This window comes from Nomascus leucogenys, chromosome 19 (assembly GCF_006542625.1).
Source record: "Nomascus leucogenys isolate Asia chromosome 19, Asia_NLE_v1, whole genome shotgun sequence".
Taxonomy (NCBI): Eukaryota; Metazoa; Chordata; class Mammalia; order Primates; family Hylobatidae; genus Nomascus; species Nomascus leucogenys.
Genome location: NC_044399.1, coordinates 42,755,266 through 42,778,477, shown reverse-complemented (window position 1 = coordinate 42,778,477; position 23,212 = coordinate 42,755,266). Strand labels below are relative to the sequence as shown.

Below are 23,212 nucleotides of genomic sequence, written 5' to 3'. Positions count from 1 at the left end.
CAAACTCAGAGCTTCGGATGGCTTTTTGCATTTCCTACTTTTAAGGATTCTCAGACATTTAGGGGGGAAAAAAGGAAAACAGTACACACTCACACAAACTTGGAGACAGTAGACAATAAGCATGAAGAAGGAAGAAAACCATTACTATATTTCCTATGAGAGGCCAGGTGTGGTGGCTCACGCCTGTAATCCGAGCAGTTTGGAAGGCCGAGGCAGCCAGATAGCTTGAGCTCACAAGTTCAACACCAGCCTGGGCAACATGGAGCAACTCCATCTCTACAAAAGATACAAAAATCAGCCAGGCATGGTGGCACACACCTGTTAATCCCAGCTACTTGGGAGGCTGAGGCAGGAGAGTCGCTTGAACTTGGGAGGTTGAGGTTGCAGTGAGCCAAGATCACACCACTGCATTCCAGCCTGGGCAATAGAGCCAGACCTTGTCTCAAAAAAAAAAAAAAAAAAAAGAAAGAAAGAAAAAAATTCCCATGAAGGATAAAGACTTAATATCTATGAGACAGTAAGATGTTATTTCACAAAATAAACACTTTGAGAATGCAAAAGAGATGTTGGAAATAAAAAAGTGATAGCAGAAAGAAAAAATTCAACGGAGGAGGTAGAAGATAAGGTTGAAGAAATATCACAGAAAGTGGAAACTAAGAACCAAGAAAAGCGAAGTAGGAGAAAAAAAGAAAGCACCAGTCTAAGAGTTTCAGAAAGAGAGAAAAAACTATTTCTAAAACTAAAATTTTCCAGAGCCGAGGGATATGAATGGCCAGATTAAGAGGAGCCACTGAGCATCCAGCACAATTGACAAAATACCAAAAAAAAAACCACAAAACAAATAAACTCATACATAAGGTTGCTCTATAGTGACAGGTCAGAACACTAGTGGTCAAGAGATTCTTCACAAGTTCCAGAAGATTCTAGAAACTTCCAAAAATCATTCTAGAAATTCCAGAATACTAATGATAAAATGAAGATACACAAATTTCCAGAGATAAGTAAGTTGCTTAACTGTCAAACGTCAAAGCAATAGAGATAAAGGGAAGATTCTACAAACTTTCAAAGGACATTCTATAAAAATAAGTCGGCCGGGCGCAGTGGCTCACACCTGTAATCCCAGCACTTTGGGAGGCCAAGGCGGGTGGATCACGAGGTTAACAGATTGAGACTATCCTGGCCAACATGGTGAAACCCCGTCTCTACTAAAAATACAAAAAATTAGCCGGGTGTGGTAGCGGGCGCCTGTAGTCCCAGCTACTTGGGAGGCTGAGGCAGGAGAATGGCGTTAACCCGGGAGGTGGAGCCTGCAGTGAGCCGACATCCTGCCACTGTACTCCACCTGGGCGACAGAGCGAGACTCCGTCTCAAAAAAAAAAAAAAGTCACATATAAAGGGTCAGGAATCAGAATGGCTTAAATCTTTCAACAGTAACACTGTAAAAAAAACATGGAGCAATACCTTCAAAATTCTAAACACAAATTATTTCCAACTCAGAATTCTATATGTAGGCAAACTATCAATCGTATCTGAGGCTAGAATACAGGTATTCAAGGTCTCAAAAAAATTTACCTTCCATATGCTTTTCTCAAGAAGCTACTGAATGTTGTCGTCTATAAAAAGACTAAACTGAGAAAAAGGAACAGTATCAGATACAGAAAGCAAAAAGATTCAACTTGGAAGAAAAGAACAAAAGAGAATCTCCTGGATGAAAATGTAGTGAGAACCCAGTGAAGGAAAGCAACTAACCAGTCCAGAGTGTGGACCCTCACCACCAAGGTATCTGTCACTATATCTCTTTTCCAACCTAAGGTAACAATGGATCTACATTGTCTGTATTGTTTTCACCACGTAATGATAGAATACTTCCTCTGCCTTTCATGCCCTGCTGCTTGGACAGACTGAGAACATTCATTTCACCCACAGAAGTGTTCTACTCTGACATATTCCTGAAAGTTTGAGGAAATGAGTTTAGGTGCAGAACGCATTTAAGTATCTGTAGATATTCCTGCTAGATGCCTAGTATTTAGCCATAGACTTCCCAAATATGGTAAATTCATCCTGTTTCTCAGGACTCTCATGCATGACCTTCCCCACTGACTTCCCTAGAAGGGTCTTTTGTAAACTTTTAGCAAAACTGAAGCCAGACCCTAACCCAGAGTATTCAGACTATATTTTCTGGCAGTGTTGCTTCTTCCTTATTGCCAGGTTTCTGTTTTTTAATCAGTCTTTCCAAACTAAATTATATATTGCTTGGGAGTTAGATAAAAGTGGCCTAATTATTTAGGGAAGCAAGGGAATGATATACACAAGCCTCAAAAGCAGGCACCTCAACAGCAGGGGAAGGCATCATGGGATTGAGAAGGAGCATATGAGAGGCTTTTAGGATCCCACTGACATTCTATGTCCTGGTCTCAGAGGTGGGTACCACGTATTTGGTTTATCTTTTTTATACGGTACATTTAAGTTTTAGATATGCCTCTGAATGTATAACACAGTTCACAATAAAAAAGAAAAAATTAAATTTCCAGGTTCTCCAAAGGAATAGAATAGTGGAGTCATTTTGAACCTAGGCAGTTTGGCTATGAGCTTTGGCATTTGCTATTTGATAAACTAGCAAATTTTAGGTAGAACTCACTTAAGTCAGGGTTCTACATTGTATTGATGTCTTACATACCATGTGATCATGGCAAGTTAAGGAACATTTCAATGTCTCCATTGTCTAATATGAACAATGGAAAGACAAATGCTTGTCTTCTCTTCTGCCCACAACCAAATGAAGTTTGTGAGCAAGTGGCATTTAAGAAAAGACATTGCTTTCTCTACACCTAATTCCATTTACACTTTTCTTCCTGTTTGAAGAACAGGTTTGGAGAAAAGGTTAACCCCATATGTCTGCTGAGATCCAATTTCAGCTTTTGGTAAGGTGATGGTAGCCTTTGGTGAGGGGATGTGAAATACCTTCAACTGGAAATTCCACAGTCCCCTCAAAGGATCCCATAAATTGTGAATGATCTCCTAATGTTTCCTGTCCCCCATCTACCTTTACCTGTACTCTCCCCTTTGAATATCTGTCAATCTTAACTTCATCATGTAAACCTTTCAATGGCTTGAAGCCATGTGACTCAAGGTCCAAATATCCTAATTTAGAATGAGACTACTCATAAAGACCCCTGGGCTACCATTTTGGCTTTATTTCTTGTAATTATTTCATAGTTTCTTAAGCTACTACCATCTACTTACACTTCCCCAGAACCACTGTTCTCCTCAGCCTTAATGCCTCAGCCTGAAAAACCCTTCCCTTCCCCTCTACAAACTCAATATGTATCTCAGCAATTTCTCTGCAGCTCCTGCCCTGATTCATCCCTTCCCCAACCTTGACAAGAAGACAGAGTACCTTCTATAAACATTCATAGTTACCAAGACTAGTTTTTGGAGTAGAAGAAAGAAATCACCTGTAGTCACACAAGTGCTCTGAATTAGGCACATATTCTTATGAAAAATGCCAAGTTACCACAACCTAAAATTTTTCTTTATCTACAATAAGAAAAATTAACCAACAGTATACAGTTTTAGGACTTACATGTTGAAATATGTTCCTGGAAGGAATCCGCTTAAACTTATTTTTACTATGTCAAAAATAAAGACAGATTTGCAACTGTGCAAACACTGGAGGCTCCTGGGTAGTGTCCCCTTTGTTAAACATATTTAAACATTTTATCTAACTTTAAAGTGGAAAGTTAAAAAAATGACCAATCTGTGGCTATTTTTAAACCCAGGAATCAATTAAAAATTTTAGATGCTAACAAATAGGGAAAGCACCAAAAAGGATTTAAGTCAGGAGAGACGCAAAGCACCTAGCTTGGTGTGGTTTAAAGATAAGGTAATCCATTTTCCAATATTTTCAATGTATCTATTCAAATAAAAATATAAATAATCTAAAAGCACAGATAAATTCAGTTATAGTATACATAATCCAATCACTAAAAACAAAACAAAGACACCAAGATTCTCAGAGCTTCTAGCTGGGCTTCTTCCACTACAATAGTATCAAAACTCTTCTCTTCAAGATACTTAATAATGGCCAGGCCGGTGGTTCATGCCTGTAATCCCAGCACTTTGGGAGGCCAAGGCTGGGGGTTCACTTGAGTCCAGGAATTTGACACCACCCTGGGCAACATAGTGAGACCTCATCTCCATTTTGAAAAAAACAAACAAACAAACAAAACAAACAAAAACTCAGTAACTTTTTCAAATACCAAACTGAACACCCTCTTTTTATAGGGCTATCTCTCCTACATCTCTGTAGCTTGCAACACTGACTACAAACTCCTTTGACTCCTTCGAGTAACTATCCAAGATCTTATCCTTACATTTCTCTCTCATCTCTGCAACAAGGTTTAAAAAAAAAAAAAAAATTTCACATGTGATAGTGTATAGATAAATATCCCTCAAATGCAGTACCTTACAAATTGACAAGAAAAATTGTATGACCTAGTAGAAAACTGGCAAAGAATTTAAATAGGTATTTCATAGAGTAAGAAATCCAAATGGCCAACAAGTATGTTCTAACCCTGCTTAATAGTTAGGAAGATGCAAATTGAAAATTATACATTAAGATGTCATTTGTCATCCATCAGCTAGGCCAAAATTAAAAAGCATTATAATGTCTAATACCTGTAAGTTTGCAGGAAGTGGGTACTCTCATACATCGCTGGTAGAAGTGTGAATTGCTAATCTAAGTATGAGCTAATACAACTTTTTCTGGAAAGTAGTATGGTAGTAGCTATTAAAATAAAGAATACATACACTCTTGAAAACAGACGTCTCTTTTTACATTCTAGCCATTGAGGGGGGATAAACTAATGCATATATAATATATATACACACATGTGCATGCATGTGCACAAACACACATATATATGGACATAATATTTAATGTACCACTTTGTTTTGATAGTGGCAAAAATTAGAAGGAATCTGAGTCCATTAACAAAGGGGTGATTGAAAATTTATGGTATAGCCCTACCATGGAATCCCCTCCACATATAAAACACTTAGATTTATATCAGCAGACCAAGAGATGTTCATGCAGTATTGTTAAGTGAAAAATAAAGATGAGTAGTATGTAAAGTATGATGTATTACTTTTGTTTAAACAAAACTTCAAACACCTCTTACAGGTCTCTGCTTCTATACAGAGAAAAGCATGGAAGGATACACTCCAGGCTCTTAATTTTGGCTTCCACGATAAGGGTTTTTATAGGGAGAGGGAGAACACTTCATGAACTCCATTAAATTATAGTCATAATTTTATAATATGCATCTTTTGCAGGGAAAGATGAGCCATAGCTTCCAACAAATTCTCAAAAGGGATCAATAATCAAAAAAGATTAGGGCGGCAGGTGCAGTGGCTCACATCTGCAATACCAGCACCTTGGGAGGCAGAGGTGGGAGGACCACCTGAGGCCAGGAGTTCAAGACCAGCCTGGGCAACATGGTGAGACTCCATCTCCACAAAAAAATTTTAAAGTTAGCTGGGCGTGGTAGTGCACACCTGTAGCCTAGGCTAAATGGGAGCCTGAAGCAGGAGGATTACTTGAGCTCAGAAGATGGAGGCTGCAATGAGCCATGTTCATACCACTGCACTGCAGCCTGGGTGACAGAGCAAGAATCTGTCTCAAAAAAAAAAAGAAAAAGAAAATTATGAATTACTGTGCTACATTGCTTCTCTCAACAGAACAGCCTGGGCAACACAGTGAGATCCCGTCTCTATAAAAAAATTTTAAAAATCAGCCAGGCATGGTGGCATGCGCCCATAGTCCCAGCTGCTCAGGAGGCTAAGATGGGAGGATTGCTTGAGCCCGGGAGGTAAAGGCTGCAGTAGGCTGTGATTACACCACTGCACTCTGGACTTGGGGACTGAGCAAGACCCTATCCCAAAAAAAGAAACTCATCCTTGTGTTAACTACCAATAGCTGATTCAACAAGGATTACCAATGGCTGCTAAAACCAAGGAGGGAAAAGTAATGGAAAAACAGGGTAGACACAGTCTCAAATTATCACCCCATAGTCTTCTTAGTAATTACAAAGTGGATGAGGTGCCTCTGCAAGAGAGATGTGGGAATCACCATCTTAACCAAGTGATCAAACTGTGGTGGTGGCATCATTATTGCACACCTGCCGTTATATCTGTTGATGTGATACAGTATAAGACGTGCCCATCACCTATGAAGTATTCTTGCTAAAAATGCTTAATCTGAGTCTCATCATGGGAAAAAAAAAAAAAACACAGAAAAATACAAAATATGGACGAGACATTCCGGCCTGGGCTCTTCAAAAAAAAAAAAAAAGCCAGTGTTATTAAAAAACAAACAAAAAAGCTAAAGAAATTGTTCTGAATTAAGATAATAAAGAGATGTAGCAATCAAATCCAATGCATCAATTTAATTGACTCCTCAGTCAATAAGTGAAACATCTATAAAGGAAACTTGTTAAAGTGGGAAAATCTGAACATGGACTACATATAGCAGATGGTGGTACAGTATTGTTAATTTTTTAAGAGTGATACTGATGTTGTGATTTTAGAGATGATGACTTTATTCTAAAGGGAAATATGCTGAAAGATCCAGTGTCATTATGGCTACAACTTCAAGTGGTTCAGCCAAAAAGAAAAAACGTGTGCGTGTGTGTAGGTACTTTCTGTGTAAAGAGGGTATGAGAGAAAGTAAACATGGCAAAATATTAACAACTGGCAAACCTACACAAAGGGTAGTACGGTGTAGTACGGAGGACAGGCATGGTGGCTCACGCCTGTAAACCCAGCACTTTGGGAGGCCGAGGCAGGTGAATCACCTGAGGTCAGGAGTTCGAGACCAGCCTGGCCAACATGGTGAAACCCCATCTATACTAAAAATACAAAACTTAGCCGGGTGTGGTGGTGGGCACCGGTAGTCCTGGCTACTCAGGAGGATGAGGCAGGAGAATCACCTGAACCCAGTAGGCGGACGTTGCAGTGAGCCGGGATCGCACCACTGCATAACAGCCTCGGCGACAGAGCAAGACTCTGTCTCAAAAAAATAAATCAAATAAAAAAGGGTGGTATGGGAGTATTCCATTTTACTATTCTTTCAGCTTTTCTTTATGTTTATCTATTTTCAAAATAACAAAATTGGAAGGGCAAGGTCATTAACATTCTCTGAGCACACAGAAGGGGAGAATGATACTTTACTGAATAAAAGTCACCTTATAATTAAATGCTCAAAGAATAAGCTGAACATACATATGCAAATCTGTCTGTAACTCCAACTTGCCCTTTTGAAAGAGGACTTTCTTCCTGAAAACAGGATCTTTACCAAACCTGTGTGCATTTCTTCGAAAAGATGATACAAAGCTGCCTAAATTTAATTCAATGACTTAAAAGGAAAAATTAAACAGGCAAAGGTTATTTCAGGTAAACTGAATGTACACTGAAAGATAAGAATATTTGTATTTTTCCTCATGCAATAAGTCAAAAGGACAGGATAAATCAGTCCATATTCAGGCAAGGAACATTTAAGTTGATCATCTTACCTCCTAAAGCCTAGCAGTAGGCTACTTCTTACAGACTGCAGCGAGACAGGCAACGTATTTGATTTCACTGCAAAAGAAAATGACCATCATTAAATCTCAGACCAAACAAATTTTAAAACCCTGTATTATCAAATTGAAAACATATTTATATCAATACCTTTTAGTTTTCATTTTGGAAATTGTATTTAAAAAATAAAAATGTTTTCATACAAAATTAGACTATGCAGTAATATATATATATATCTGCAATATAAGCTACCCTTTTAATGTATTTTTAATTTTCATGAATATATACAACTAATTTATAAATATCCTTTCCTATAAATGGCAATTACTAACATACCAGCAGACTCAGAGTCAGCCTGGTACACACATTGAAGCTGTATGTTGTTGGACATGGTGGCACCATGAAGAGAGAGACTGTACAACCCTATAGGACTTTTGTTCTTTAAAGACAGCAGATGAGAGGAAAAATTCTTTTCTCAGACAGGTGTTGGGTTCTGTTGAACCATTCATACTTTCTCATTTCATTTTCCACTATGATCAATGACCTGCACTCACACAAGAGTAACCACCTAAAGTAATAATAAAATAGGTCATACGTCTGTTATGTAATTGACTTATATTGATCTGAGTATTTGTTTGCTCTACTACTCATTTTGACATTTAACAGTCTACAACCTTGTATGTTTCAATACTGACATTATAAGCCTGATTTGCCATTGTGTAAGAATCACACCTTACACTGACTCTTCACATAACCCTTGCCAAACTACCAAGGGATGAGATCACAGTAGGCATTCCCTGAATTTATTTTTCCCTGCAATTGTATTAAAATGGGACCGTGTTATAAGTAATAGAGTTAATCTTTTCGGTATAAATGTAACGTGGCTACTGAATAATACAAAAAGGACGGGATTAGAGAGGAATTCATAGTAGAAGCAAATTCTGAAGACAATAAATACAGTTTAAGTGAAGGTTAAGATACCTGGTTTCATTAAAGAAAAATCCCATGGGAAAAGTCACGGCCCATTTTAAGTGTTCATCTCCCCAAAAATAACAAATTAACCCACACACATAAGGAGAATTGTTTTAGATCAGCTGCTATATTCCTTGAACAAGGAGCCTAAGTTTCTCAGTGCTTTTACAGCATTTGAAAATCTAAAAGTCATTTTTAAAATGACCTGCACTGAGTCACTGAAGGAATTTTAAAGGGAACACAACCACATGCCTCTCAGCAGCTTTTAGTTTTATGTGATCAAATTAATTTTCCATGCCTACAAACACACGTGGGAAAACGTTCTCTACTACTCCAGAACTTAATCAAGATAATCCATTTGCTGTTCTCTACTGCCTGACATTTCCTGTGATGTAGTAACCAGCAGTGCATTCCTAAGAGCTGCCTAAAGCACATACCAGCAATTATAGAACGAACCGCTCTTCAAAGACTTGTAAATCAAAGCTGGAGGGGAAGGCACTGACAGGAAAAGCTCAAATACTTGGCAAACTTCTTGGCATTTTTCTTTTTCAAATCTAATAAACAACCTCTTGAAAATTCATTTTTATACTATTCAAAATAGTATTCTACAGAATATTGTCAAGTTTTTATTCATTAAAAAGGTGACCAGAAACATCTCAGCTGGAAGGCTGCTGACAAAAAGCATCTAGTTTCCTTAGCAACAAACAAGCCTGAAAAATCAAGAGGTTGACAACGAAGTGGAATGGATAATATGATAAAAAGAAAAGGCAGCTCTCGTGTATCCACCTTGTGAGCCCAGATTCCTCTGCTAATGCTTCTCTGTTTTCTTCTTGCCAGATTGGAAAATCTATATATTATACAGAGTGGAAGGCAAAATCAATACACTCAGATAGCAGCCAGCAATAATACTCAATATTTGACTCAAATAACTACAACAGTCACCATTTTTCATACTGGACACTTTGCCTTTCCCTTACAATATTACAACAAATATTTTAAGTGACATGCACAAGTAATACATACCAATAACCTGGTTTGTATAAAGCTTCCACCTATACAGTTTGAATATAATATTAATGAGAGCTTAACTGTTAACATTTTAGGGAGCTAAAAATTAATGTATGTCTGTGTTTTGTTTGTAAATGACATATTTTTCAGAAGATCTGAAAAACTGTTAAGCAACACCCTGGACGTGTTAAAAAAATAAGGTCTCTTAAGAACATCTTATTTATTAATTAAAAAAAAAAAATACAGGTCAGGCGCAGTGGCTCACACCTGTAATCCCAGCACTTTGGGAGGCTAAGTCAGGCGGATCACTTGTGGTTAGGAGTTCGAGACCAGCCTACCCAATGTGGTGAAGCTCTGTCTCTACTAAAAATACAAAAAATTAGCCAGGCATAGTGGCACGTGCCTATAATCCCAGCTACTCGGGAGGCTGGGGCAGGAGAATCGCCTGAACCCAGGAGGCGGAGGATGCAGTGAGCCAAGTTCGCACCACTGCATTCCAGCCTAGGTGACAGAGTGAGACTGTGTCTCAAAAATAAGTAAAATAAAATAAAATAAAATAAAGTGCAGTATGGTGAAAAGAACAAAGTTAAAGTCTGAACATCTTACTTCTGGTTCAAATCACTAACCTTGGGCAAACCATTTAACTTCTCTATGCCTTTAGTCATCTATCAATGGAGATAATTGTATTAACATGTGATAAGCATTATAAAGCACCCTAGCAGTTAAAAATGTTTAGTAAACATTTGCTGTGTTTTTGTTAATGAAGACTAGAAGTCTTTATAATAGATGTTAGTTTAAAAAACACTTCAGAAACAACATCGCATTTGATTTTCACAACTCCCCCAAGTTAGGTAGTACTATCCCTGTTTAGTAAAAGTGAAGCAGAGAGGTCAGAAGACGACTTCTAAATCACATAATCGGTGGCCAGATTATAAAGAATGTCCACGTCTTCAGGGTCTCCAGTCCAGCCTTCAGTCTAACACCATATTACATATAATATTCGATGTCCTTATAACATTAAAATTACTTCCAAATTATCCACAAGTTCAACTCATAAACCGTTTTATCAGTCTGGCTTTAACAAAACATATAAAACCTTCCTTGCTTTCATCGCATGAACCACCCTGCATGCCCTCAATAGTAACTGAAATAAACATCTAAGTTTACTGCTAATGTTGTATACTTACAAAATGATAATATAAAGTCTAAGTTCCCATTTGCTGCTTCACTTCTCAATTCAGCTTGAGAAAATGTATCACTATCAGACAGACATCCATTTTCCTGGAGATAAAGCATATATCAATGAGAATACATCTCAGCTAACAATATTTTGATATGCCAAAGTTCCTGTTTTCCTGATTCTTTGAATCACCATATTCTCTGATTTTCTAGAAAAATACATAATCTCAGTAATTGAATTTTAGCAAAAATTTAAAGATGACATTTCAGCATTCCGAATTAAATGCTTATCTTCAAATACAGATGATCTGATGCATTTAGAGGGCCTTACTTCCAGGATGAGTTTACTACTGAGGACACTACAACAATTCTCCCATTCAAGACAAAACAAAAATTCAATGCATTAATCTAAAATATTTTGGGGCATACAGTTTGGCCAGGATCTAATTTAATTTAATTTAACTCAGAGAGGCTCATCACTTGTCCCAACATCATTTGTTTAACAATTTAAATATATGAGTCAAAATTTAGCTCATACATTTATTGAATCAGTTTATTATAGTGTATTTAAAAAGCACCTAATCAGCAATAAGCAATGATAAAAAATAAATTATGGCATACCCATACAATGAAACAGCATACAAGCATAAAATATATTTTGTGGAATTAAATACTGCTATGAAAAGGTGTCAAATGAAAAAGAGTTCATCATGAAACAAATATGAGAGAAATGTAATTTTTCTTCAGGTCTCTAGTAGGCCAGAAACAGAACTTTATGGGGAGTCTGAAAGTAATGAAGCCAAAAAGAAGTAAGTTTTTAAAAGGAAAATAAGAATGTTCTTTCTTTTTATTAAACTATAGCCTCTGTCAAGTTAGGTGGATAATAGGAACAGTATAGTAAGAGTTGCTCGATAATATGAACAGTATACTTTTTTGCTAAAAGAGATTTCTCCAGCCTATTATACATCTGAAAGAATATACATGCTAAGCAATGACTCTCTCAAGGAACTATGGACAGATTGTACAGCCCTACCACTTACTTGTGTTCTCTAATTTATCAATAAATATTTATTATGTAATTTCTGAAAACTGATTAAAAAATGTACTTTTTAATGTACAGCTGAAGACAAAAGGCATCATCCAGTCGGGCGCAGTGGCTCACACCTGTAATGCCAGCACTTTGTGAGGCCTAGGCAGGCTGATCACCTAAGATTAGGAGTTTGAGACCAGCCTGGCCAACATGGTGAAATCCCATCTCTACTAAAAATATAAAAATTAGCCGGGCGTGGTGGTGGGCGCCTGTAATCCCAGCTACCTGGGAGGCTGAGGCAGAAGAATCGCTTGAACCCAGCAGGCAGAGGAGATTGCACCGAGCCCAGATCACACCACTGCACTCTAGCCTGGGTGACAGAGAGAGATTCTGCCTCCAAAAAAAGAAAAAAGAAAAAAAAAGCAGATCAATACTGTGAGTTCTATTAAGCACTTAACAGAGTAGTTGTTTTCAAGCCCAAAACACTCAATACTACTGAAATTCCAGCAATGAAGGCAACATAGTTGAGATGAGAATGAATGTAACCAAATTTGGGATAAGTTTCCAAATTAGATCTGCTGTTCCCTAAGATAAGTCACTAGTGAGAAAGCCAAAGCAGTAACCACGAAGACACTGGATCTGGGGGCTATATTTCTGCAAAGAAAGAAAACATCTGAAAAAGTAAGAATATGTGGGAAAGTTACTTAAAAAAATTTTTTTAACAGTAAAATATGTATAGTACAGGCTCAACATACTCCACTAAGAACTTAGGGAAAGAGGTGAAGACACTGAAGATATAAACCCTAACACTTCAGAAGACTGTAATTATGTAATTATTTTAATGAAAGAAACACTGTAACATTATTAGAAAAATCAAGGTATTATATGAATGACTGTGTAGGAAACATCTTTTAAACAACATGTTCCTTATTAAGTATTAGGTACTCTGCCATCTTGTTCCTAACTGCACAGCACTTTTTGTTTTGTTTTTGTCACTCATATATTCAGCGCTAAGCATTCTGTTTTGAAAGTGGAAAACGCAACCTTTGCTAATCCAATGCACTGTCCCAATCAACATCTTCATGTGCCTCTTCATCAACAGCTTGCCTACTCTGGTAACGACCAGAAGTATTTGGTAGAAAAACAAAGGTTTAGAGTTTAAAAAAAAAGAGAGAGAGAAAGACTAGTATATACACTATTAGTGCATTTATGAAAATTTATGGGAAGTGAAAAATAATATTCAAAGTGAAAACTGAAACAGGGCACAGTGACATGTGCCTATAATCCCAGCTACTCAGGAGGCTGAGACAGGAGGATTGCTTAAGCCCAGAGTTCAAGACCAGCCTGGATAACATACTGAAACCCCTGTTTCTTTAATAAAATAAAATAAAACCTAATTTATAAATGAAAATTGCAGGTGCATTTCAGGGTGGGATTAGGGGTTAATATTGTTTTAATTTTTCCCGATATTGGCATATTGTCTTTTTAATTCACAAGAAAAATGCTGCTTTGTCTTTTTGAGTTTTGAAAGTTTAACCACTATAAATGTTATACCAACTAATATTTTTACAGAGTTTTAGAAAATTGTATACAGGGCCGGGTGCGGTGGCTCATGCCTGTAATCCCAACACTTTGAGAAGCTGAGGCAGGTGGCTCACCTGAGGTCGGGAGTTCGAGTCCAGCATGACCAACATGGAGAAACCCTGTCTCTACTAAAAATACAAAATTAGCCAGGTATGGTGGTGCATGCCTGTAATCCCAGCTACTCGGGAGGCTGAGGCAGGAGAATTGCTTGAACCCAGGAGGCAAAGGTTGTGGTGAGCCAAGATTGTGCCATTGCACTCCTGCCTGGGCAACGAGAGAGAAACCCCGTCTCAAAAAAAAAAAAAAAAAAAAAAAGAAAATTGTATACAGATTTGACCACTTTGAGCCCTCAGTTCAATGACTTTTTTGTGTGTGACCACTAAACATTAAGGAGGAAAGATATTCTCTTCAATTATTAAATTAAAACCACACTTGTACTCACCTGCAAAATGGCACGTGCTGAGTTTACACTGTCAAAGCATGGAATCACATAATCTACATATGTTTCCTGATCAGGATGTACTCCCAATTCTTGCATTCCTTTGAGGATTTCAATTATACCTACCAAATAAAATGTAGACGCACAGAGATAAAGAACTTAGAATAAAGTAAGAAAAGATCAGTAAGTTCAGTTCAATTATTTTCTGAATCATAATATAAGAAAATTACTCAGCAATTCGTTTGTCTAAAAGGCAGAAAAGCAATGGAACTGTGAGATATAATGATAAAAAAATTAACTCCTCCTTTCTTCATCCCCCTCTGTGAAACAGTGAATTTCAAGAAAGTATCCTTGAAATTATAAGTATAAAGAAACTTGAAACAATTAAGCAATGTGCCCAACATTTATGGCACCCCAACAGTGATTGTAATACAATATTGCTATTATAGAGCAATGATAGACTTGTACAAAAAATACTTGACCAGAATAAATGCTGCAAAGAGAAGTGACTGATTTCAAAACATGTTTTCAATTAAGCACTTACGTAAAAAGTTCCCTAATTGTTACTAATTTCTGATTTCATGTTACAATGTAAGAATGAAAAACTAATAGCGAACAATTTATTCTAATGAATTATTGTCTAATTGTATTTAAAACTAACTTAAATGTCAAATAAGTTACTTCCTCTATCTCATTTCCCACTCACAAAAATCTCTTTTAATAACTTCTTAAAAATTAAGTCATTTCATGTTTTCAGAGCTACAGTGAGTTTCAAATAGATCAGTTAATTCTAGACAACTGTTAGACAACTGTCAGATTACTCAAGTATCACCTAATTTGACAGAGGCTACAGTTTAATAAAAAGAAAGAACATTCTTATTTTTCCTTTTAAAAACTTACTTATCTTCGGCTTCATTGCTTTCACATTATTAAAACTCCCCCTAAAAGTCCCTGTTTCTGGCCTACTAGAGACCTAAAGATAAATTACATTTCTTTCAAATTTGTTACATGATGAACTCTAGTACAAATAATTGACAGTAAATTCCTACTGAGTACAGAAAAACACAAGCAAGTCTAACTATATTATAAATACCCGCACATTTCTTTTAGATAAAATTTAGATTATGTAAAAAAAAAAAACTAAGTATAATTTTTTTAAAATTTAGGTTATGAATCAGAATATTTTAACTTTAAACAGTTCATCATATACAAAATTACCTAATACTAGCCTAAAAACAGACAAATAGACCAATGGAACAGAACAAAGAATCTAAAAATAAACCCACGCACATATAATCAACTAATTCTGACAAAGGCACCAATAAATGGTGCTGCAGCTGCAGGCAGTGGTGCACACCTACAGTTTCAGCTATTCAGGAGGCTGATGCAGGAGGACTGCTTGAGCCCAGGAGTTCAAGTCCAGCCTGGGCAACACAGCAAGACCTTGTCTTTTTTTGAGACAGAGTATTGCTCGGTCACCCAAGCTGGAGTGCAGTGGTGTGATCTCGGCTCACTACAACCTCTGCCTCCCCGGATCAGGCAATTCTCCTGCCTCAGCCTCCTGGGTAGCTGGGATTAAAGGCGCACATCACCATGCCCAGCTAGTTTTTGTATTCTTAGTAGAGATGGGGTTTCACCATGTTGGTCAGGCTAGTCTTGAACTCCTAACCTCGTGATCCTAGAGATGGGGTTTCACCATGTTGGTCAAGCTGGTCTTGAACTCCTGACCTCATGATCCGCCTGCCTCGGCCTCCCAAAGTGTTGGGATTACAAGCATGAGTCACCACGCCCGGCCTGGACCCTTATCTTATACAATACACAAAAATCAACTCAAAATAGATTAAAGACTTAAACTTGAAACCATAAAACTCCTAGAAGAAAACACTGGTCTTGACAATGACTTTTTGACTTGAGATCAAAGCACAGACAATAAAAACAGTGAAGTGGAACCACACCTAACTAAAAACCTTCTGCATGGTAAAGGAAAAAATAAAATGAAAAGAGGACCTGTGGAATGGGAGAAAATATTTGCAAACCACGTTATCTGATAAGGAGCTAATATCTAAAATATATAATAAGGAACTCACACAATTCAATACCAAAAAAACCCCAAATAATTCAATTAACAAATGGGCAAAGGATCTGAATACACGTTTCCAAAGACATAAAAATGGCCAACAGGTTTATAAAAAGATGCTCAACATTACTAACCATCAGGGAAATGCAAATTGAAGCCACAATGAGATATCACCTTACACCTGTCAGAATGGCTACTATCAAAAGTCAAAAGCAATTAGACAGTGGTGAGAATGTAGAGAAAGGGAACCCTGGTCTACTGTTGGTGGGAGAGTATGGAGATTCCTGAAAAACTCAGAAGTAGAATTCCCAACAATCCCACTTCTGAGCATATGTCCAAAGGAAATACAATCACTATCTCGAAGAAACATTTGTTCATCCCAGCATCGTTCACAGTACCCAAGATGTAGAAACATGCTGTCAACAGATAAAGAAAATGTGGCATATATACACATATAGAATGGAATATTATTCAGCCTTAAAAACAAAGAAAATCCTGTCATTTACAACAACATGAATGAACTTGAAGCACATGCTAAGTGAAATAAGCCAGATACAGAAAGATAAATACTACATCATCTCACTTATATATTGAATCTATTAAAAAAAAAAAGTTGAACTCTGTTATGGAACTGGGGGGTGAGTGAAAAGGGATGATGGTCAATAGGTATAAATTTTCAGTTATACGGTAAATAAGTTCTGGACACAATGTACAGAATACTTGATATTTGCTGAGAGAGTTGATCTCAAGTGTTCTGGCCACAATATTTTTTTTTTTTTGAGATGGAGTTTCGCTCTTGTTGCGCAAGCTGGAGTGCAATGGTGCGATCTCAACTCACAGCAACCTCCACCTCCTGGGTTCAAGCGATTCTTCTGCCTCAGCCTCCTGAGTAGCTGGGACTACAGGCATGCACCACCACGCCGAGGAATTTTTGTTATTTTTACTAGAGACGGGGTTTCACCATGTTGGCCAGGCTGGTCTCAAACTCCTGACCTTGTGATCCGCCTGCCTCTGCCTCCCAAAGTGCTGGGATTACAGGCATGAACCACCACGCCCGGCCAATACAAAATTTTTAAAAAGGTAACTAGCTAAAAAAAAAAAAAAAAAAGCCCAGCACAGTGGCTCACACCTGTAATCCCAGCACTTTGGGAGGCCAAGGCAGGGGGATCACCTGAAGTCAGGAGTTTGAGACCAGCCTGGCCAACATGGCAAAATCCCATCTCTACAAAAAATATAAAAATTTGCTGGGTGTTGGGGGCCCAGACTTTTGGCCCCAGCGCTGGCCCCCCCAGCCCCACACTCTATATCTCCGTGTGCTCCTTGGTGTTACTTCCCTTTCATATGAGGGGACCCAGCGCCGGGGGGAGGAAGGAGGGCGTGGGTGTGGGCGCAGAAGCTTTTCCAGTGTGTATAAATCCATGAAAATAAACGCCACCTGCACCCCACCCAAAAAAAAAAAAATTTGCTGGGTGTGATCGCACACGCCTGTAATCCCAGCTACTAGTGAGGCTGAAGCAGAAGAACTGCTTGAACCCAGAGGTCAGAGGTTGCAGTGAGCCAAGATCACACCACTGCACTCCAGCCTGGGCGACAGAGCCTGCATAACTAGCTGAGGTGATGGATATGTTAGCTTGACTGTGGTAATGACTTCACAATGTGTACATATATCAAAATGTAGCCAGGTGAGGTGGCTCATGCTTGTAATCCCAGCACTTTGGGAAGCCAAGGTGGGAGGATTGCTCGAGCCCAGGAATTTGAGACCAGCCTAGGCAACACAGGGAGACCCCTGTTTCTACCAAAAAAAAATTTTTGAACTAGCCAGCCATGGTAATATGTGCCTGTGGTCCCACTGAGGCTGAGGTGGAAAAATCTCAAGCCTGGGAGGTCAAGGCTGACAGAGTGAGACACTGTCTCCAAAAAGTCATGTTGTTTATCATATAGATAGATGATCGATTGATAGAAAGATAGACAGACAGATACAGATTTAGCTACACAATTATTCATCCTTCATACCTCAGTAAAGTTGGCTGGGAAGAATAAATAACCTAATATCTTCAAATCTTAGAGGTTTACATGTATTTTTCAAGATGTAAAAATAATGTTTTTAATTAGCCAGGCATGGTGGCAGGTGCCTATAATCCCAGCTACTGGGGAGGCTGAGGCAGGGGTATTGCTTGAACCCAGGAGGCAAAGGTTACAGTGAGCCAGTATCACGCCACTACACTCCAGCCTGGGCAACAGAGCGAGACTCGGTCTCAAATAATAATAATAATGATAATAATAATAATAATAATAATGTTTTTTAAAATCCCTAAACAAAGCATGTGCTTACTGAAATTTAAGAGAACATGCATATAGAGTTGGTCCACACTGTAGACAGAGGCCTAACAATACTTGTAAGCGAAATTTAAACCATTCCTCTAATAATTCACTGGGTATCACTACTAACAACCTTAATAACTACCATAAAAGATGGCAAATCCCACTGTGCTCTTCTTCATATGAAAAGATTACTAAGCACCTGACATGATGACACAGCTAAGTTGTTTCTGAATTTCTAGTAATAGATTTGTGTTAATCTTATGTCCTCAGTGTCCTTTCTGACCAGTAATAATTGTCTCCAGGACAATTATTATTTACTTAAAGTAAACGGCTAAGTTGCTGGTGAGATACTCTGGTGAAATGACAAAAAAAAAAAAAAAGGCTTTGGACTTGAAAGACCCAGCTCTCCCCCTTGGTTCTGGTACTTAATAGCAATGTAAATCTAAGCAAGTCATCACACGTTTCTGAGCCATAATTTCGTGGCTTACACACTAGAATGGAAATATGCCAGGAACTGTGCTTCTAGACGCTTTTACACACATTGCTTTGCTAAATCTTTCTAACTACCATCCATGGACTATGCAAGGCAATATGTGTTGAAGCACTTAATGAATAATTTTCTGACCTATAAGAGTCTATGCCTATTGAATGGATGGAAGTTCCAAGAACTGAAATATTATTCATAGGCATGGAAGAAATTATTGTGGTCTAAATTCCTAGGGCAAGATTGAGGACAACAGAACTATAACATTCTGGAAAAAAAGGATTTCAATATTACCACTTGGTTTAGATCAGTATGTCAAACTCCAAGGTTTCAATCAGGGTTTGGGTGTGCTTCTCTACATAAAGAAAGCTGAAATGCCTTTAGAAGTCAACTAATCAAGTGAAATAAGCTAGACACAGAAAGACAATACTGTCTCACTTATATGTAGAATCAAAAACAGTCGAAAACTCACAGAAGCAGAAAGTAGGACAGCAGTTGCCAGGGACTAGGGTGAGGGAGATATTGGTCAAAGGGCATGAACTTTCTGTTAATAAGATGAGTAAGTTCTAGGGTTCTAATGTACAGCATGGTGGCTACTATTAGTAATACTTTATTGTTTACTTGAAATTGGTAAAAGAACAGATTTTAAGTGTCCTCACCACACTCATGCACACAGGCATACACACAAATGGTTAACTATGGGTGTTGTATGTTTATGGTTGTTAATTAACTTGACTATGGTAATCAGGACACAATGTACCTGTATATAAAATCATTACATTGTACACCTTGAATATATACAGTTTGTGTCAATTTTTAAAAGTGGGGGAAAGTCAATGAATCTTCTAACAAAAGTATAAAGTAATTTCTCCAAGATCACAAGCATAACTTGAATAAGAAACCAAGTCTCAGGCCAGGCGCAGTCGCTCACGCCTGTAATCCCAGCACTTTGGGAGGCCGAGGTGGGCGGATCACAAGGTCAGGAGATCGAGACCATCCTGGCTAACAGGGTGAAACCCCGTCTCTACTAAAAATGCAAAAAATTAGCCGGGCGTGGTGGCGGGCGCCTGTAGTCCCAGCTACTTGGGAGGCTGAGGCAGGAGAATGGAGTGAACCCAGGAGGTGGAGCTTGCAGTGAGCCGAGATCGCCACTGCACTCCAGCCTGGGCGACACAGCGAGACTCCATCTCAAAAAAAAAAAAGAAACCAAGTCTATTAATTCCTGGCAGGTGCTTGTTACGCTACAAAAAATGCTAAAGCCTACATGTTTTTCCTGCAATCAGAAGGAACTGGGATCAAGTCCTTGTTCTGCCAACCAAAAAGGATGCTTTTCAGTGGCTCCTTGTTACCAATATAGGAATGATGATAATAAAGCTCCCCACTTAACTCTCAGGGTGGTCACTAAAGGAAAAAATATGTGCAGAATCCTAAAACTACTAAATAACTGTGTGTGTGTGTGTGTGTGTGTGTGTGTGTGTGTGGTGTGTGTGGTGTTTTGTTTTTGTTTTGTTTTTTGAGACAGCGTCTCACTCTGTCACCCAGGCTAGACTGCAGTGGCAGCGATCAAGGCTCAATGAAGCCTCGACTTCCTAAGCTCTAGCAATCCTCCCACCCCAGCCTCCCAAGCAGCTGGGAGTACGCCACCTCGCTCGGCTAATTTTTCTATTTTTTTGTAGAGACAGGATTTTGCCAAGTTGCCAAGGCTAGTCTCAAAATCCTGGGCTCAATTAATCCCCCTACTTCAGCCTCCCAAAGTGTCGGGATTACAGGCGTAAGCCACCACACCCAGCCTAAATAAATGTTAATAGGAGCAATAATAACTTAATTTTTCTCAGCTGTATCAAAATACTGTAATAATACATAATCCTGGAAAGTTTCTCGGATAATAGATTTTCCAGTGTTTGAAAATTGGCCACCAAATTGACTGCAGCTACAAGATTCTTATTCTTATAGGAAACCCTTCACCCCATCTTCTAAGCCTCAAATATGTTTCATTCTCTTAATTCTTCATTTTTCCAGTAACATTTATCAGAAGGAGGAGTATGTTCTGCTCATTTAGATTATCTATGTTGCTGGCATTTTTAACTTACATATCTTTCTAACTGAAACTAAAGCAGGCTCAAGAAAACCTGGGATTACACCTTCTGCTCAATCACTCCCTCAGGCAGCCTGAGAGAGCAAAGAAAGATATTCTGTTCAGTAACTATAGTCAGACGGGAGGAGAGAAGCACTTACCAATAAGAAGGAAAGACTGATCTATCTGAACAAATTCTAATAAAAAATACAATTCACATTTCTTTTCACAAGAAAAAGATTAAAATAATCTTATATTAACTTAGATATAAATAGATTCCAAACCTCTGTGAACCAAGAAAGTCTAAACTAGGACTAAATAATCTAAGAAAAATATTTAAATACAGCCATGAGAAAGTTGATCTAGAGGAAAGTCTCCATTTAAAAAGTTTAATGAGAATTATAACAGCTCACAAACTATGAGGCATGACGTATGATTTGCCTGAACAACTTTCACCAACTATGACTGTTTAATTCCACAGGATTTTACACTCTAGCCAGGGCACTCACTTTATTAGGAGGCAACTGCTTCCTCTTTGAAAAGTAAGTTCCGCCAAGAGTGGTGGCTCACGCCTGTAATCCCAGCATTTTGGGAGGCTGTGGCGGGTGATCACATGAGGTCAGGAGTTTGAGACCAGCCTGGCCAACGTAGTGAAACCCCGTCTCTACTAAAAATACAAAAAATTAGCTAGGTGCAGTGACGCATGCCTGTAATCCCAGCTACTCCGGAAGCTGAGGCAAGAGAATTACTTGAGCCTGGGAGGCGGAGGTTGCAGGGAGCCGAGATAGTGCCATCGCACTCCAGCCTAGACAACAAGAGCGAAACTCTGCCTCAAAAAAAAAAAAAAAAGTAAGTTCCTTCTATTCAACCACTTCACTCAACTGGCATTTGGGCTTTCTGATCGGCCCTTCTTTATGTATTTTATCCCTTTCACATTCTCATTTTTATGTTTTCTAAATATACCCAGGGATATAGATCCATATTCATTATAGGTTATTTCCTGAAAGTCAGGCCAACTGGCTAGAGATGCATTATTCTAAGTGATAACTTTTCACTTGTGCCACAGAGATAAATACTAGTAAGGTGAGCCATGAGGAAGTAATTATAAATATCTTTCTTGGAGGCTGGTGATGGCTAAATTTGCAGCCAGAAAAACTCAACAGAAACTTGATTATTATACAGGGCACATGCCCTCAGGACCTCCTGAGGCTGTGTCACAGTTAAAAAAGAAAAAATATATATATATATATATGTTTAAAAAAAAAAAGAAACTTGATTATCCTATTGTTGAAAACTCTTGGTTCCACTTTGTCTGATCCCCAAATATCTTTCTTTGATTTTCTGAAGAGATTTATTTATTCCTTATGAAACACAGCACATCCTCCATCACTGCAGTCACTTTCTTCTGTGATTTCTACCATTTTATATAGGACTTTCACTGGACAAAGAACAAGTTCATTGCACTAATAAGAATGTTACTTTCTTACCTTACACTAAAGAAACCATAAAGAATACATACAGCCATTTCTCTGTTACATAAAAGAAGACTGTAGAATATATACTTTACTATCTTTCAGGACCTTCTGCAAAGGAGAATATATTGTTTTTAAAAATTGTAAAACTGACAATCTCTTGCACTCTCAGAACACACAGAATATAAAAGCATAAACTTTTATATTTTTTCAGACAAAACCTTCATCGATTAAAAAATTCACTATCTCTTTTAGCAATGTTCTTTGCGTAAAAACTGGCAACGAATTTTTAAACAGTAGCTAAGAATTTTTAGAAAATTAACGCAGTATAGTACTTACAAAAGTTGAATATGGAAGGGTTGTAGTATAAAAAAGGATATTTTAAAAGGAGGACAGAAACCCTCTGTTCTAATCCCAGCCTAATGACACCTAGACGTGGAAGCTAAGGTCAGTCACTGAATGTCTGTGTGGCCCTCAGTTCCTTCATTCATGTAATGTGAGCTTTCAGTACGGCACCTTTAAAATCTAAATTCTGAAATTCTAAGACAAGACGGATTTGAGATAAAGCCCATTTTCTACTATTTCAACTGCTACAACCATAGAAAGAAATTACCTAACTCTTTCATGTTTATTAAGTACTAAAAATGTAGTAACCAATTCAACTGTGACATGGTTGTGGAAAGCAGATTAACCTGATGAACAAACATTTCAACTGGTACCAAAAAAATTTTCATACTTGTGTAAAGATGGACAATACTAACATGCCCAAAGAGTTTGATGGAATGATGTAAACTTTCTGTGGCTCCAAAACACTGGGTTATAGGTTACCTTTTGGAGACTTCAGACTGGAGGATATACAAAGAGTTAATCAAACTGGCATATTGTTTTCACAAAGATTTTTCTAAAAAGGATTTAGAGACTTTTATAGCCAGAAACAATTAGGGAATACTTGTTTCACTATTTCCTTTAAACCACAAGACGGCTGTACATTTA

General features: G+C 38.0%; 1 protein-coding gene across 1 annotated transcript in view; it reads right to left on the bottom strand.

Annotated features, from left to right (window-relative positions):
• LRPPRC (leucine rich pentatricopeptide repeat containing) overlaps positions 1-23,212 on the bottom strand; it is a 112,466-nt gene that overhangs the window by 66,339 nt on the left and 22,915 nt on the right. The window contains exons 12-14 of the mRNA XM_030800405.1: positions 13,794-13,912; positions 10,746-10,839; positions 7,572-7,638 (exon numbers count right to left, since the gene is read on the bottom strand). Coding sequence (XP_030656265.1) covers positions 7,572-7,638; positions 10,746-10,839; positions 13,794-13,912 — 280 coding nt within the window. The remainder of the gene's footprint in view (positions 1-7,571; positions 7,639-10,745; positions 10,840-13,793; positions 13,913-23,212) is intronic.